The sequence below is a fragment of the Brassica oleracea genome, chromosome C6 (assembly GCF_000695525.1).
Source record: "Brassica oleracea var. oleracea cultivar TO1000 chromosome C6, BOL, whole genome shotgun sequence".
NCBI lineage: Eukaryota > Viridiplantae > Streptophyta > Magnoliopsida > Brassicales > Brassicaceae > Brassica > Brassica oleracea.
Genome location: NC_027753.1, coordinates 27,857,259 through 27,873,427, shown reverse-complemented (window position 1 = coordinate 27,873,427; position 16,169 = coordinate 27,857,259). Strand labels below are relative to the sequence as shown.

Here is a 16,169-nt window from a genome sequence, read left to right as displayed (position 1 = left end):
CTCTCTCTCTCTCTCTCTCTCTCTCTCTCTCTCTCTCTCTCTCTAAAGAAAAATGACTTGACCCTTGGGCAAAGCCTAGGCTTGGGGTCATTACAGTATCATAATTAAATTCCCTCTAATCATGTATTTCAAATCTTTGAGTTGGTGTCGAATAGTCTTGGACATCTGGTTCCTTGGATCGGGTCTTGTCGGATCTAGTTTTTCGGGTCCTAGAAATTTGGATCCATGTAGTATATATAATTTTTCGGATCGGATTTTGTCGGATCCGGATACATAATTCTAATACCCATAAAATATATATAATTTCCAAGTATATTTCAGATACGGATCAGTTCAGATATTTAGGACTTGAAATATCCGAAATTGACCCAAAACTCGAAAAATATCCGAAAACACTAAAAATATCTGAAGAACCGCAAAAATAGCCAAAAAATACTCGAAAAAAATATCCAAAATCAGATCCGAAAATCCAAAACATACCCGAAATTTACCTGAATACCCAAATCATATTTTCTGAAAATCTAAAATTTTACTCCAAAACTGAAATTATACCTAAAAACCTGAATCTGAAACTTAAAAAAATATCTGAAATACCAAAAATATACCAGATCACTCATATATCTAATATATACAATAATTTATAGATACTTTGGGTATCCGATCGAGTTTCGGATAGGACGCTGACTCGAATCGAGATCCGCAGGTCCAAAAAAAAACAGACCCAACACGTATTTTAGCATGGATTCAGATCCGAACCCGAACCTGTATTTTTGGGTCGGTTCCGATTTGGATCTTTGGGTCTTGGTAAAATGTGTAGGCTTAGTGTGGAATGAACATTGCTTATATCCGGATCGATTGTGATAGTTTTGTTTTCGTGGTTCTTTATTTTGAAACATGAGTGATGAGGTTAATTTATGAGAAATATCTTAGGATAGCACTAAAAAAGTTTTTGCCACGAATATAAATTTTAAGGATCAAAATGACCAAAATGATCAAAATGTTTCATTAAATAGGTAAATATACATTTATACCCCTAGGGTTAACTAATCCAAACCTTAGGGTTTAGAGTTAAGGGGTAAAGATTTGAGATCGAGGTTTAAAATTTTATAAAATAAAAAATAAATATTAAAAATTTGAAAATAAAAAGTTTTAAAAATAGTTTCAAAAAGTATTTTTGAATTACAAAAAAAAAATAAAAAAAAAATTCGCAAAAAAAAAGTTATAGAAAAGTTCGAATTTGAAAACATATAATCTAAAACTATAAAAAAAATATTTTTTTTTATTATTTATTATTTATTATTTTTTTATTTTTTTATTTTTTTTATTTTTTATATATCTAGGGTATTATGGTTTTTTTATCTATTAAATGAAATATTTTGGTCATTTTCTTCTTTGTTGTCTATTTTTATGACTAAAATTTGAAAATAGTCTATTTAAGAGAATTTGTTTAATTTATTGGTGGCTCTTTTTTTTTTTCATAAAAGAAAGTCAAAATAAAATTCAAATTGAAATTTGGTTCCCAAGACTTTCTTTATAATAGCCGCAATCGTCCAAAGCATGACGTGACGTACGAGGCATGGACACAGGGCCGGCTTAAATTGGAGGATGACCCGAGCTCAATCTATTTCTTAATAGATAAAGATTCGATTTTTTTTTTAAAAAAATACATGTATTTTTATATTAAAAATAAAAAAGAGTCCAAATTTTTTTTATATAAAAGTATTTTTAAAAAAACATATATCTGTCAGATTTTTTAAAGAAAAATAATTTTTTGAAAATAATTTTTTTTTTGTCCCAGGGCCCATGACACCATTGAGCCGGTCCTGCATGGACACAAAGGCTATAGAGTGTTGGATTAATATCCAATCTATACTGCTATTTCGCATAAACATTTTGGATTAGATCCGTTAAATCGAGAAGTAAACAGTTGGTAGAAAATTTCAGGGTTCACTAGCTCGTATAGATTCAGATAGTTCTCAGTTCAAGTAAAAATTTAGGTTTAGTTATCCAAATTGGTTCATCTTTTTAGTTAGCTCAAATAAAATATCGGATAAATCGGATAAAATATAAAGTACAATTAAGATGAATAAAGATAAAACTTTCAAATGGTATGAATTATTTTGGATACAAATAACTAGATATTTACAATGATTTTTTTATTTCTAGATAATTTTATTTTTAAAAATATTCATACATTTTAGTAAAATTTTAAATTATATATATATATATATATATATATATATATATATATATTGCATTTTTGATATAAGTATGTTTGAATATTTTTCTATTCGGTTTCAGACTGACTCAAATATTTTAAATATATAGAAAGTGTTTGGATATTCAAAACTATAGTCTGATTCTGGTTTTGGTTATTTACTTTTTACTTTGATTTTTTTATTTAAAGCTTTAAAACTTTGATTCAAATGGGTTTTAGGATATTTAAAATGCCAAAGCCTAAGACCAGGATTAATCCTGGTTCTTAACAAGAATCTTAAGGTTTAATTGTAATTAAAATAAATCAAAAATGGCAAATACATTAAGAGTTGGATCTTAATTAAGGAGAGGAAAACTCGGATCTTGTGGGACACGTGTAAGAGAGTGAGCGTTTGCTCTCTCCTTTCTCTCTCCCGACCAAAAGTTCCTTCCTCCAATTTCATTCATCTCTTCTCTCTTCCTCCGATTTCTTCACGATTCATCACGCTTTCGGCAGTTGATCTCGTCGACGATCGAAGACTCTAGCTCTCTCTCTCCGTGCATGCGATTGACGAAGAATCACTCCGGTTCTCTGTCGGTGGCTCTCATCGAGGAGGCAAAACTCCGACTCTCTCTCTCGGTGGATCTCCATTCGACGGGGAAAAACGAAGGCGGCTCTCTCGGTGGCTCTCCTGACTTAGAATGACGGCGTCTCTCTCTCGGCAGCTCTGATTGAGAGCGAATCACGCCATCTCGCTTGCGGCGGCTCTGATTGAGGGCGAATCATGGCGTCTCTCTCTCGGCGGCTCTGATTGAGGGCGAATCACACCGACTCTCTCTCGCCGGCTCTGATTGAGGGCGAATCACGCCGTCTCCTCTCGGCGGCTCTAACTGAGGGCAAATCACTCCCCCTCTAAAGCTAAGTTATTTTGTTTCTATGTTTGCTCAACTTTAATGCATGCATGCGTTTAGTTGTGCTAGTTTATGTCTATTTGATTTCATTCTTTTTTATTTTTTCACATTGTTTATCTTTCTGCTGAGTAATTCTTTCATTCTATTTGATTTTTTTCAGATCAAGAGCGTGGATCAAGAGACATGAGGAAGATTCTTCAATGAAGAGGAGTACAACTGCAATAAAGGTACAACTTGTCTCTTTGATTTAGTTCTGGTCTGAACTGAATTGTATTGCTTGTGTTAGAATGGTTCGCGGTTGGTAATAAATATGGTTAAGTGAGATTATTGTGTTAGATAGTAGTCTAGTCGAAACCGTGTTAGATATAAATGGATGTTTGATATAAATGCCTCTGTTAGATATTAATGGATGTTAGCTTTAGCTAGAAATTGAAAATGCCTATGTTAGATATAAATGGATGTTAAGTGAGATTAATGTGTTAGATAGTAGTCTAGTCTAAAGCGTTGGTTGTGGAAATGGCTAAAGCTTTTTTTTGTTAGATAGATGTCTAATCTAAAGCGTTGGTTGTGTTGAATGAGTTCATCTTCTGTGTTAATTGTTGATATCTTTCTCCCTTCTTTAAAACAAAACCCATCTTCTCTCCCATATCATAAACACATTGAGCTTCTCTTTATTTCTTCTTAATCCATATTCCAATATGGATCCTAATTCTTATAACCACACGTCTAAGTTTATTGATTTGCTTACTAGTCAACAAATTGTGTTCGGTTTTTCTCAAGATAGTGTCCAACTATCTTCTTCTCAAGTCCCCTATTTTGGAACTCAAGCTCACGAAGCTTCAAACTTTGCTGAAGAGGGTCCTGCAGAGTGTAGAGAAAGGAAGCAGTGGACGCCAATCGATGATCTTGTACTCATCAGCGCATGGTTGAATACAAGTAAGGATGCTGTTGTAGGCAACGAGCAGAGGTGTGGTACTTTCTGGAAGAGGGTTGCAGCATACGTTGCCGCATCTCCTAAGGTTACTGAACAGAGAGAGGCAAGTAATTGTAAACAACGCTGGCAGAAGATTAATGACATTGTCAATAAGTTTTGTGGGGCGTATGAAGTAGCAAGTAGAGAGAGAAGTTCTGGTCAAAATGATAATGATGTTGTCAAACTTGCTCATGAGATTTTCTACAACAACCATACAAAAAAATTCAATCTTGAGCATGCTTGGAAAGAGCTACGTAATGATCAGAAATGGTGTGAGCTTTCCACTTCAAAACCCCAAGGAAGCTCTAAACTGAGGAAGTGTGATGATGGCGCTCAATCATCAACCTCACACGCACCTGAAACGACCAATGGTGAAGAAGATCAAGGCGCCAGTCGTCCGCCGGGTGTGAAGGCAGCTAAGGCCCAGCGTAAGAAGAAGGATTTGGCAGCGGGGAAGAAGAAGGATTTGCCAGATGGGAAGGTGGTGGCAGCGTTTGAAAATATGTAGAGCATCAAGAAGGAAGACTTGGCTATGAAAGAGAAGCTGTCAAAGATGAAGATGCTTGATTGTCTGCTTGCAAAATCAGAACCTTTAGCTGACTATGAAGAAGCTCTGAAGAAGAAGCTAATCACTGACATGTTGCCTTAATTTCTGTTCTCTAATTAGTTTGTGTTCTAGTTTATCTGGTTGTTGTATTTTGCTTCTGTTGCTTATGTTTCTGGTTATGCTTGTGTTGCTTATGTTTGCTTAAATGATGATTATGTTTCTGGTTATGCTTATGTTCTTATGTTTACTTAAATGATGATTATGCTTCTCTTGTTCTTATGTTTCTGGTTGTGCTTGTGTTTCAGTCTCTTGAATTATGATTGTCTTCTTGTGACATAAAGAAAAGCGGTTTTTCATGTTCTTGTCTTTATTTTCAGGTCCAAAAGAGTGACAAAGTGTAGCATTGGGAGTGGAAGACACACGGACAAGCTCACTGTCAAGTACCACTGTAGTTTTCTGTAAAGAAATATCACAGTCATGTACCATTGTTGCTTTTAGGCACGGACTTGTATTATTTGGTCACGGACTTGTATTATTTGGGTCAGTGTCACGGACTTGTATTATTTGGTCACAGACTTGTTTGTGTTGCATCACTTTGTCTATATAAAAAATGTATATCACCTTCTTCTATCTTCATATCTTCAACATATAAACAAAACCAAGGCTCTCTCTTTTTAAAAACTTTAGCCTCTTCAATCACCTTCTTCTATCATCATTTCTCCTTCTCAAAATCTCAAAATATAAACACAAACAAATCTCTCTCTTTTTTAAAACATTAGCCTCTTCAATCACCCCTTAAAACATTAGCCTCTTTTTTAAAATACAAATTCTCTTGTAAACAAGTCTCATCTAATGGCTTCTTCTTCTCAAAACCCCTTAGATGAATCATTTGATGATGCCTTTGATGATACATTTGATGAGGTCTTTGATCAATATTTTGATCAAGCTTTTGAGAATTTTACCATTCATGATGATCGAGAAGAACAAAGGAAAAAACGAGCTTATATCGAAAGAAATCGTGAAGAAGGCAATGAACGTCTATGGAATGATTATTTCAGTGAAACTCCAACGTATCCTGATAATCTATTCCGACGACGTTTTAGAATGTACAAGCCATTGTTCATGCACATTGTTGATCGACTCTCCAATGAAGTTGAATTCTTTCGACAAAAAAAAAGATTGTCTCGGAAGGCTTAGTCTCTCTTCTCTTCAAAAGTGTACGGCAGCCATTCGTTGCTTGGCATACGGTACTGCGGCTGATACGGTTGACGAATACCTCCGACTCGGTTCAACTACAACTCAGGCATGTTTGGAAAATTTTGTGGAAGGAATAATAAATTTATTCGGCGATGAGTACCTAAGAAGACCAACACCGGCTGATCTTCAACGTCTACTTGAAGTTGGTGAGTACCGTGGATTTCCCGGGATGATAGGAAGCATCGATTGTATGCATTGGGAGTGGAAGAATTGTCCCACCGCTTGGAAATGCCAATATTCACGTGGTTCGGGAAAACCTACCATCGTTTTAGAGGCGGTTGTTTCGTATGATCTATGGATATGGCATGCGTTTTTTGGACCTTTAGGTACCTTAAATGATATCAATGTTCTTGATCGCTCACCTGTTTTTGATGACATTATAAAAGGTCAAGCTCCCCAAGTCACATTCTACAGACATCCCTACAAATATCGCCAATATGATGGGTGTTCGAACTAGAGTTCGTGATAAACAAATGCATCAACAACTAAAAGATGATTTGGTTGAACATATATGGCGTAAATTCGGCAGCGATGAAGACATCAACTGAGCTCTGATGCTTCTTTTAAATTATTCTCGTTTATTTTACTAATCTTGGTTTTAATGTTTTTTAATCTATGTTTAAAATGTTGTCTTTTAATATGTTTTATTTAATAAATAAATTTATCTTTAATAAAAAAAATTTTTTTTTAAGAACTCCAAATTAAGAACTCACCATTGGAGCCATTAAAACGAAAAGTTTCTTAACAAAACTTCTTAACCTAAATCTATTAATTAAAAATTAATTAAGAACCCATTAAGATCCTGGGGTTAATCTTGGTCTAACATTTTCGAAGTAAAAATTGTAAAATATGAAGACCAAAATATATAATTTAATTAGTTATGGTATGAGTTCGCCGTTGTTTTAGTATTCTCCTAACTTGTAAATTATAAATTGATTTTCGTGAATTTATATTCGGATACAGAAGGTGTGTGTGTATGTGTGTATATAATTCATAAATTGTTGGAAGATCCTTTTTTATCAAGATAAGATTATATGATAGGACGGTCTTTCTAGTGTAAAATTCTTGGAAAAAAAAGGAAATTAAAAATTAAAGGCAAAATAACCCTTCACGTGTCAATTCTAGAAGAATCTGCTCATCTCTTCTCGTCTATATTAGCTTATTCTCTAGAAATCGCCTCACTTCTCATCTACTCCTTCAGCCATTATTATTATCTAAGCTCTGTTTTTTTTTAAACAAACAGAGGAATCCCTAAATTTGGATTTTTCCATTCAAAGCTATTTCTCATTTCTCTAATTTTGGAATAAGAAAAAACAAACAAACAAAAAGGTTGTCTTTTTTTTTTTTTTTAAATCCATTTTCCTTCGTTTATGATCTGTTCAAGCAAAGGAACGATCTTAATATACAGAGGAAAAGATTCAACCTTTAGATTACCCGTTACAGTGTCTTCCTCAAATAAATTTCGAAATAATAATCTTCCGATCACTGTCACAACTTTCCGACGATCATTACCTTCATCGTCAATGGCGGTGAAAACAATGTCAGATACATCAACTTTGCTTCTTACGTCGGGAGCTAGCGGCCGCGTTAGAGCCCTCTTCTCCATGCGAGAGCTCAAGCGTCTCGTCACGATCATCCACGCGCTGATCCTCTTCATTCTCCTCCCGTTTCGCGTCGTCGTCTGGAGGCGGAGGTCCGGAGCGGTGGCCATCAGAGACGAGAAACAGGAGAGGAAGGTGTGGTCTCCGCCGCAGATCGTGGTCAGGAAGAGGGGAGCCGGAGGAAGCGAAAGCGGATGCAGCGTTGCGCCTCCGTCGGTTCCGGCGGCGGTGGTGGATGAGGAGGTTGCGGTTAGACGTGAGCTCGCGATGCGGCGAGTGTTGGAGGATGAGGGCGGAGATGGAAGCTCCGTCAGAGACTTTTCGCTTTTCCCGACGAAGAGAGGCGATACGTTGTTTACTCAGTCATGGTCACCTGTTTCCCCTAATCACAGGTCATATTCTCGTTTAACATTTCTCCATATTTTATTTATTTTAATTCGGTCTAATCCGTAAATTATCATTTTTATAGTCAATTACTGATTATAAATGTTTTAAGGAAGATGTGCTGAAAGGACATAGGTGTTTTTTCATTACATGAATGTTTCTTGGAGTTTGTGTCTGTTGTACTTTTCATGTCAGGTGGTCCTGTTTCATGTTTTGGTTTGTAGCCTGTGTGATTTAATGTTCAAGTGTGGATGGCTAGATATTATTCCTTGAATTCCTAGATTTAATTAGTTTGCGTAATCAAGGGTCATAAATTGTTGTTGAACTAACATAAGATATGCGGATTCAGTATCAAGATTAGACTTAGTTGGTAAGCATTTCTTAAAATTCAGTTAGAGGATATCAAAAAAGATTAGCTGGAGAAATATAGAAAAGAGAGTGTCTTGCTTGTCCAAGTGGTTTTGATTTTTGAAGTATTAATATATGTTATAAGATAATAGAAGACTTTGTCAATGTTTGACCTACTGACCTATCATTTATATAAAAGTAGTTTGAATCTTTCATGCCTCTAGTTTTGTTAGCTAACCTGAGTTTTGTTCTTATAGAATCATTTATCATTTTCTTAAGTGGTTTCTTATCTTTGCCAGTGCTCTTTTCTTTGCAGGGGACTTATTGTTCTGCTACATGGATTAAATGAGCATAGGTTTGAACATAACTTTTGTCTAGCTATGCTCCGTTCTGCTTGGAATGTAGTTTTTTTTTTCTGACTGAAGGAAGCTTTCTGTTTCCAAAATTTGACAGTGGCAGGTATAGTGATTTTGCAAAGCAGCTAAATGCTAATGGCTTCAAGGTCTATGGAATCGATTGGATAGGTAACCTATAGCTAAAGAAGCTTCTGTAGACTTTAGTATAAGCATTTAAGTATTCTAGCCTCATGTTCTGTTAGTCTGCCTGGGTCAAAATGAGCATAAACCTTTTAACTACGGATCCTGATGGTATCTAAGGTGTTAGGGCTTAAGTTTTTGACATCATTAGTAGCCATGGTGGTAGTCTTGATCTTGAACATTCGTGGGTCATTTGAAACATGTACTAGGATGGATAGAAGCGAACCTTGATACTAATCATTAGTTCTTGTGGAAAGCTGACACATGAACCTCATCTTTGGCCTTACAGTGTCAACAACTTAGGGACTAATCTATGATTTGTTTATATCTGCAAACAATTTGAACTTATAGACTCTCCAAGCATCTACCTCAATGTTAACTTCCAAATCTATTTATTTGACTCTGGGTACAATTTTATCTTACAGGTCATGGTGGAAGCGATGGACTTCATGCTTATGTCCCTTCCCTTGACTACGCTGTCGAAGATTTGGTATCTCTCTCTTTCTCTCGTTCTCTATAGTTTCCAAAACATCCTGTTGCTGACACAAACTTTCACTATCATCATCATCTTTGCAGAAATCATTTCTTGAAAAGGTTTTTACGGAGAATCCAGGACTCCCTTGTTTCTGCATTGGACACTCAACAGGAGGAGCAATCATCCTCAAGGTAACAAAACATCTTTATCAGATCATATCATATTATCCAAGCCTACAAAGTCCCAAAACAGTGCTAAAACAATCAAGTGCAGGCTATGCTAGATCCAAAGATCGAGTCTCGAGTGTCAGGCATTGTATTGACTTCACCTGCTGTCGGAGTCCAACCATCCCATCCAATCTTCACTGTAAGTTAATCTCAAAAGAGTCTTAGTTTACACATTTTCAAATAGTTCTTGAACAACTTTGTCTTTTTAAAACAGGTTCTTGCTCCAATCGTTGCGTTCCTCCTGCCAAGGTACCAATTCAGTGCAGCAAACAAGAAAGGAATGCCGGTCTCTCGTGATCCACAAGCTCTTGTCACCAAATACTCTGACCCGCTAGTCTTCACCGGATCCATCCGGGTTAAAACCGGCTACGAGATCCTTAGAATCGCCGCTCACTTGCAACAAAACCTGAACAAAGTGAAAGTTCCTTTTCTTGTCATGCACGGTACAGCTGACACAGTGACTGATCCGAACGCCTCTAAGAGGCTCTACGAGGAAGCTTCTTCGTCAGACAAATCAATCAAGCTCTTTGACGGACTGTTGCACGATCTTCTCTTCGAACCTGAGAGAGAAATCATCGCTGGAGTCATATTAGATTGGCTAAACCAGCGGGTTTAGTGCTCTTTCCATAACCAGCAATTACTATCATGTCTAATCAAGTTTTATTTCTTGATTAAGATGAAATAATAATGTATTTTTTTGCGGAAATTTCTGAGTAAATCTACAGAGAAATCGTGAGGGAGAAAGACTTAAAAAGAGTTCTTGGTTGATTTAGCTACTTCTTGATTGGTTTTTGTCAACTCAAGAAGTTAAAGAGATAAGGAGACTTGGACTTTCTTGCGGTTCATTGGTCTTGCAGAACATTTTGACCCTCTGTGTATGTTATAAATCAAATAATTTTGTAACTTCGGATTTTAATATTTTTATCTATGTTGATGGAAATCTGTTGCATGTTTCGAATGTTTCTGCTTGTAAATAATTTTATCAAGTTTATGATGTTTTATTGTGTGAATCAGCATTTTGTTTGTCCAACAACAAGAAAAAGTTTTTGGATAGTAGGTCACTTGCTTATTACAAAACAAAGAACGTAATATTGTTACTAATCTCATGGAATGTATTAAAATCGAGAATATATCTGTTAAATAACTACTCCATCCATCCGTTTCTAGAAAAAAAGTGTTGGGTTCTTACAAATTAAAAAATAAACACATTAAATGTTCGTTTTTTTCATTAAATTTTAGTTGTAAATACGTTATTTGTAATTATTTTTTCATAATATAATTCTTTTCAAAAACAAATACAGAGCATATAAAAATGTATCTTTCAGATATAATTCTTTTCAAAAAAAAAAATGTATCTTTGACGTAAAGAATATTTAATTATTCTAATATATTCGTTGCAATAACCTGGAAACATAATCGAAGTGGAGGAAGAAAGGGGAATGAAACCCAAATGCGTGAATAAAGTTGGAAATGTGATTCACATATAAACAAAGTATGTCAAGAGTCACAAGTCAAGGGGGTGACTCTCTCTTTTTGTCACACTCAAGAGTGACACCTATGGGCTTTTCTCATTCGTGAATCATCAATGCTAACGTAAGGCAGTGCGTCAGAAGAAGAAAACAAAAAGACAAATTTAATAGAGTTGTTGTTATCATCATCAACTCTTCCACTAGCTCTATTGAGACCCCCGGATCTTCGACGAACATCATCCAAACAGAGATTTGCTTCGAGCTAGTGGAAAGTGTAACCCGATAATATTGTTTTTCCTTGCATAAGTGGCTAATTTTTTTTTTTTTTACGACAAAAAAAAGTGGCTAATTTTTTATTTCTTTTGGCTGCAACTGCAACTTTAAACTTCGACTGCGCAGCCCTTATCTTTTTTTAAGAACGTGCTTTATTACATTTTTTTTCGACACAGAAAAAACAGCTAAACTCATTATTACACAATTCCAAAGGATTTATATTATGATTATTGTAATATGAAAGGTGTAATGGCCCAACAGACATCAACCGAAAGAAAATAACTGTAAATGATTCGCCAAGATAACACATTCTTACGATAATACTTCCTCCGTTTCATTTTACTTGCCGTTCTAGGTTTATGCACACGGATTAAGAAAACATATGATTTTGTATATTTCCAAAACAAAAACACAATTACCTATACATCTAACCATATTTCAACCAATAGAAAAATAAAGTGGAGAATCTTTTTAATAAATTTTGCATTGAAACTCTAAAACGACACTTATTTTGAAACGAAAATTTTTTCCTACAACGACAATTAAATCGAAACGGAGTGAGTATAAGATATCTAACTGTTTCACAAATAAAATATCCTACACTGGTTACAAATATTCTCTTCACTAGTATGATTAGGCTACGGGTCAGTGTATAATATATCATAATTTATAAAAAAGAGAGTATATAACAACTACGATTTAAATAAGTATTAGGGTCAGTGTATAATATATCATAATTTATAAAAAAGAGAGTATATAACAACTACGATTTAAATAAGTATTAGGGTCAGTGTATAATATATCATAATTTATAAAAAAGAGAGTATATAACAACTACGATTTAAATAAGTAAATACTAGATTATCAAAATCTAGTGTACATTAATTTATATTCGATATACATACATGAATGAAACTGGAAAAAAAATCAAAGAAATAGTTTTATCACTGACAGGTGATATTACTATATGCCAATGTTTTCCCCTAAAATCTGGATAATATGTACAAAAATTACGAACATAATATCTCCAGAAACTATTAAAAATTCTACCAAAATAAAAATAATTTTAATCCGATTTTCGATTTCGATTTCTACAAAACGAATCGAATTAAAGATCCTCCCGGAGGAAAGGATGGCCGAGAAGCTGCGACGCCGTCCATCTCTTACTCGAATCTTTACGTAGACAACACTCAACAAAGCTCCTAAACTCCTCCGAGCATACCTCCGGCGCCCGCGGCGGCTCCCCAAAACACACCGCGCACATTAAAGTCGCCCAGTCAGGTCTCTGTCCCGGCGGTAATAACGGAAAGTGACCAACGAGAAGCTCCAGCATCATCAACCCGAAACTCCAGATATCTCCGGCGTACACGTCGGAGCCTCCCCCGGAAGATTCAGAATCAAACCTCTCGGGACTCATGTACGCACAAGTCCCGACGTAAGAGTTGCAAGAATCCAACGACCGGACCAAGATCTTGCTGACTCCGAAGTCGGCGATCTTGACCTCGTCCTTCGAGTTGAGGAGGAGGTTCGCCGGTTTGATGTCTCTGTGCACGATCTTGAGAGCGTGCAAGTAACTCAGCCCTTTCAAGATCTGTCTCGCGAACCCGGCGAGGCGCTGCTCCGTCACGGCGCCGCGGAGAGACTCTAGAGTCCCGCCGTTCATGTACTCCATCAGAATCGATACTTCGCCGACGACTTGTTTCTCGAAGATCCCGTGACACCGGACTACGTAGGGAGAGTCCGTACGGCGGAGGATCTCCATCTCTCGCATCAGCTGCCGTGTTAAGATCGGATCCATGTCGCCGTTAACCGTTTTGAGAGCGTAGAGGTCCCCCGTGTTCTTGTGACGGACTCTGTAAACAACCCCGCCGTTTCCGCATCCGAGAACGTTGAGTTTCTCGAGATCAGCGGCGGAGATGCCGCCGGAGGTAGCGACGGTGGTTGTGACGGAGGGGAGGGAGAAGCGGCGGTCGGAGATCGGAGGAAGAGGAAGACGGAGGTTGAGCTGACGACGTTCTCTTACCAAAGCCATAGAAAGAAGGAAGACTTGATCTGATGTAAGAAGGAGATAAAGAGAGAAGCTTCAGGTTACTTAGCAAAAAAAGAGAAGCTTCAGGTTTTATATGAGTTTGAGAGTTGTGTGGAGTGGGAAGGAAGGAGACAACGTGGAAGGTCAAGATGACCTAATTACCCCTTTTTAATTTTCTTATTTAATTTCTTCTTATCTTAAAATGGCAATCTCTTTTTTCGAAAAAAAAATATCGTTAAAAATGCAACTTGTGTGAGTGTTTGATTACGCACGTGGTTAAATGCATCTGTAATGAATTTGCCCAATTTATTTCATGGAAAATAACTAACCCTATAGTCCTCCTAGTAATCATTATTTGTAAAGTACTACACGATAATGTAAGCAAAACAACGGTAATCCCTTTAAAACAACAAGGTACGTAAAAAGTTATTGGTAATGATGTATTTGGGCGGCGTTACTGTACTCCATCCGTTTCAAATATACGATGTTTTGGAGAGTTTTTGATATTTCAAAATATATAATATTTTGATATTTTATATTAGTTTTAGTTTTATTGAAAACTGTGTGACCAATGATATTTTATAATTTTTTTATGATTGATTGAATTAATTTTATTTTATATTTTAATACTATTTTTTTGATAAAATGTAAATATCTTAATTTTTGTCTATTTAACCAAAACATCAACTATTTAAAAACAGAGGAAGTATTAAAACTCGTAGAATTAGTATTAAGTATTAATCTAGTGAGTTATTAAGTATTCATTCTTTTACACTAGAAATAACATTTAAGGTTAGGTATTGGAAAATGTAACCACGCAAGCATGGTCGAATGGTGCAGCAAGTTCAAACGAGTTGAGCATTTTGAGTTCAAAACCTATTAACCTCAGATTTATTTGTTTTTTTTTTGTCAAATGATATAAATTATCTTTGTTTTTTTGTCAGATGATATAAATTATCTAATTTTCGTTGTAAGCAACTAGTCTATTTAACACCAGCAGACAAGACTCTATGTTGGTTGGGTTTCAATCCGTCGCTATAAAAAATATTGGAAAATGAAATGTTTACAAATTAGTGAAAATGTATAAAATATTTTTAACAGGTTCAAGTAAAAATGTGGATCTTCGTAAAACAGTTTAATATTATGCAAACAAAACTATGAAGCGCTAATCTTAATAAACAAATATAATTGAAGATTATAGAATTTTTAATAGTTATTATAATTTATATTTTATAATAAAATAACAAATCAGTTTTTAAAAGTAAGACTAAGGTTATGAATGTTTTAGTTGGTTTGTGCTATATGAACTTAGATTTCAATTTTGGTTACCATTCATCTCATTTTATTACACAAAACGCATATGGTGGTTTCACATTAAAAAATAAAAAATAAAAAATAAAATTTGTGTTTTGTAACCGCACCTGAAACGCATAAGCACTAAATTAGGTGAGTTTAGTGAGTTTACTTTTTTTTTTAACTTTTTTCTCATTTCATTTTCTTTAGATTATTAAATATGAACAATTAGGTTTAAAATATATTATATCTAATTTTCATATATAAAAAAAGAAAAATGATATTTTAGAAATATAAAAGTAATATAAAATATAAAATATAAATAACATTCTACTATTAGTTCCACACTGCATTTTCTTTTCGTAACCATTCATATTTTATAGTGAACCGTTTTTTTGTCTAACCGCTTATATTTATAACCGTTCTTAATCTGTACCGCATTATATTATCTATTTACCCGTACTGCTTATCCCGACGTTACTATTCGAAGCCTAAAACCGGTAGCACTAATAGAATGGTATATGACCTTTTTCTCCTAATAGATCATAACTTTACTGTCACGGAAAATGGAAAATAGTATATGTAAATAAAAGGTCATCTCTTAAACCAGTGGCACTAATAGTATATGACCTTTTTCTCTAAATAGATTATTACTTTAAGCTCAAGGAAAATGGAAAATGGAAAATGGAATATATTTTTTGGGTGTGAAGGTTCGATGAACCAAGGAGGCTAAAGGACGAGGAACTTGAATGACTAGTGAGGTATGAGAATGACTAAAGAGCACTAGCGTTTTGTACGCCAACGTGGAAAAGCTTGTTAACACACAACTTCTTAGTTTTTTTTTTTTTTTTTTTTTTTTTTTTTTTTTATAAAGGGCTTGTTTCTTTCGCCATCGCATTCACATTTTGCCTAATTTTATTATTTCTATGAAATTGGGATAAGATCCTTACTTTGTAGACACATAAGACACCACAGGGTTTACATGTATGTGTTTTCATGTGTGATGTGTGTATTTGTGCGCAGTGCACATTCCTATTTATTGCTTGGTTGTGTGTGGGTAGTTATGTTTTGCTATATGCTAGTAGTTACAAACAATTGAAAGAATTCTGCTAAACAAATGTCGAAATAATCCTAATCGAAAACGAAATCTATAATAGTATCCACCAGATGTTTAGAATAATAATAGATATCGATAGTTAATTACTTAAAACTCATTTAACCATGTTGAAATGTTTTGATATATAATTTTAAAATGATAAATAAAAAAAGTAGGACAGAAACAGAAAATAGGAATGGAGGAGATCCTGCCATTATAATTTGTTAACTAGATCAACGCGGATATGAATTTTCAGTTTTTAATTATTTATTTTATTAAATGATGTATTTGTAAAATTCATTCATATTATATTCATTAAGTAAATATTTTTTTTTTTGCATCTTAAACTATCTATTTTTTTACGAATGTGTGATATCATATAAAAAAATATAAAAAAATGAGTATACATAGTTAATTAGATAATTGTAAAAACATAAAATTTTCTTTTGTTTGCGATATCATATAAATAATGATCCGCCCAATTAACAAAAATCATGATTTTTTTTATGTGTAATTTTTTTTTATTTTGACTATTTCCTTAAAACTATATTAA

At 34.6% G+C, this 16,169-nt stretch overlaps 3 protein-coding genes across 3 annotated transcripts; 2 read left to right on the top strand and 1 right to left on the bottom strand.

Moving 5' to 3' along the window:
- Positions 1-3,806: 3,806 nt before the first annotated feature.
- Positions 3,807-4,589, top strand: LOC106297899 (glutathione S-transferase T2-like). Its single transcript, XM_013734041.1, has one exon. The coding sequence runs from the start codon at positions 3,807-3,809 to the stop codon at positions 4,587-4,589; it is 783 nt and encodes a 260-aa protein (XP_013589495.1).
- A 2,483-nt stretch (positions 4,590-7,072) lies between these two features.
- LOC106301066 (monoglyceride lipase) lies at positions 7,073-10,396 on the top strand. Its single transcript, XM_013737374.1, has 7 exons — positions 7,073-7,878; positions 8,535-8,573; positions 8,672-8,742; positions 9,180-9,244; positions 9,331-9,420; positions 9,503-9,595; positions 9,671-10,396. Exons 1-7 carry the CDS (start codon positions 7,256-7,258, stop codon positions 10,070-10,072), a joined length of 1,383 nt encoding a protein of 460 aa, XP_013592828.1. The 5' UTR covers positions 7,073-7,255; the 3' UTR covers positions 10,073-10,396.
- A 1,628-nt stretch (positions 10,397-12,024) lies between these two features.
- On the bottom strand, positions 12,025-13,350 carry LOC106296693 (mitogen-activated protein kinase kinase 9). The gene has a single exon (XM_013732889.1). It carries the CDS (start codon positions 13,228-13,230, stop codon positions 12,307-12,309), a length of 924 nt encoding a protein of 307 aa, XP_013588343.1. The 5' UTR covers positions 13,231-13,350; the 3' UTR covers positions 12,025-12,306.
- Positions 13,351-16,169: the final 2,819 nt, after the last annotated feature.

Coding starts and splice junctions, on each gene's coding strand:
- LOC106297899 (XM_013734041.1), top strand. CDS start 3,807: ATGGATCCTAATTCTTATAACCACACGTCTAAGTTTATTGATTTGCTT.
- LOC106301066 (XM_013737374.1), top strand. CDS start 7,256: ATGATCTGTTCAAGCAAAGGAACGATCTTAATATACAGAGGAAAAGAT. Junction 8,743..9,179: donor CTATGGAATCGATTGGATAG/GTAACCTATAGC, acceptor TTTATCTTACAG/GTCATGGTGGAAGCGATGGA. Junction 9,245..9,330: donor ACTACGCTGTCGAAGATTTG/GTATCTCTCTCT, acceptor TCATCTTTGCAG/AAATCATTTCTTGAAAAGGT.
- LOC106296693 (XM_013732889.1), bottom strand. CDS start 13,230: ATGGCTTTGGTAAGAGAACGTCGTCAGCTCAACCTCCGTCTTCCTCTT.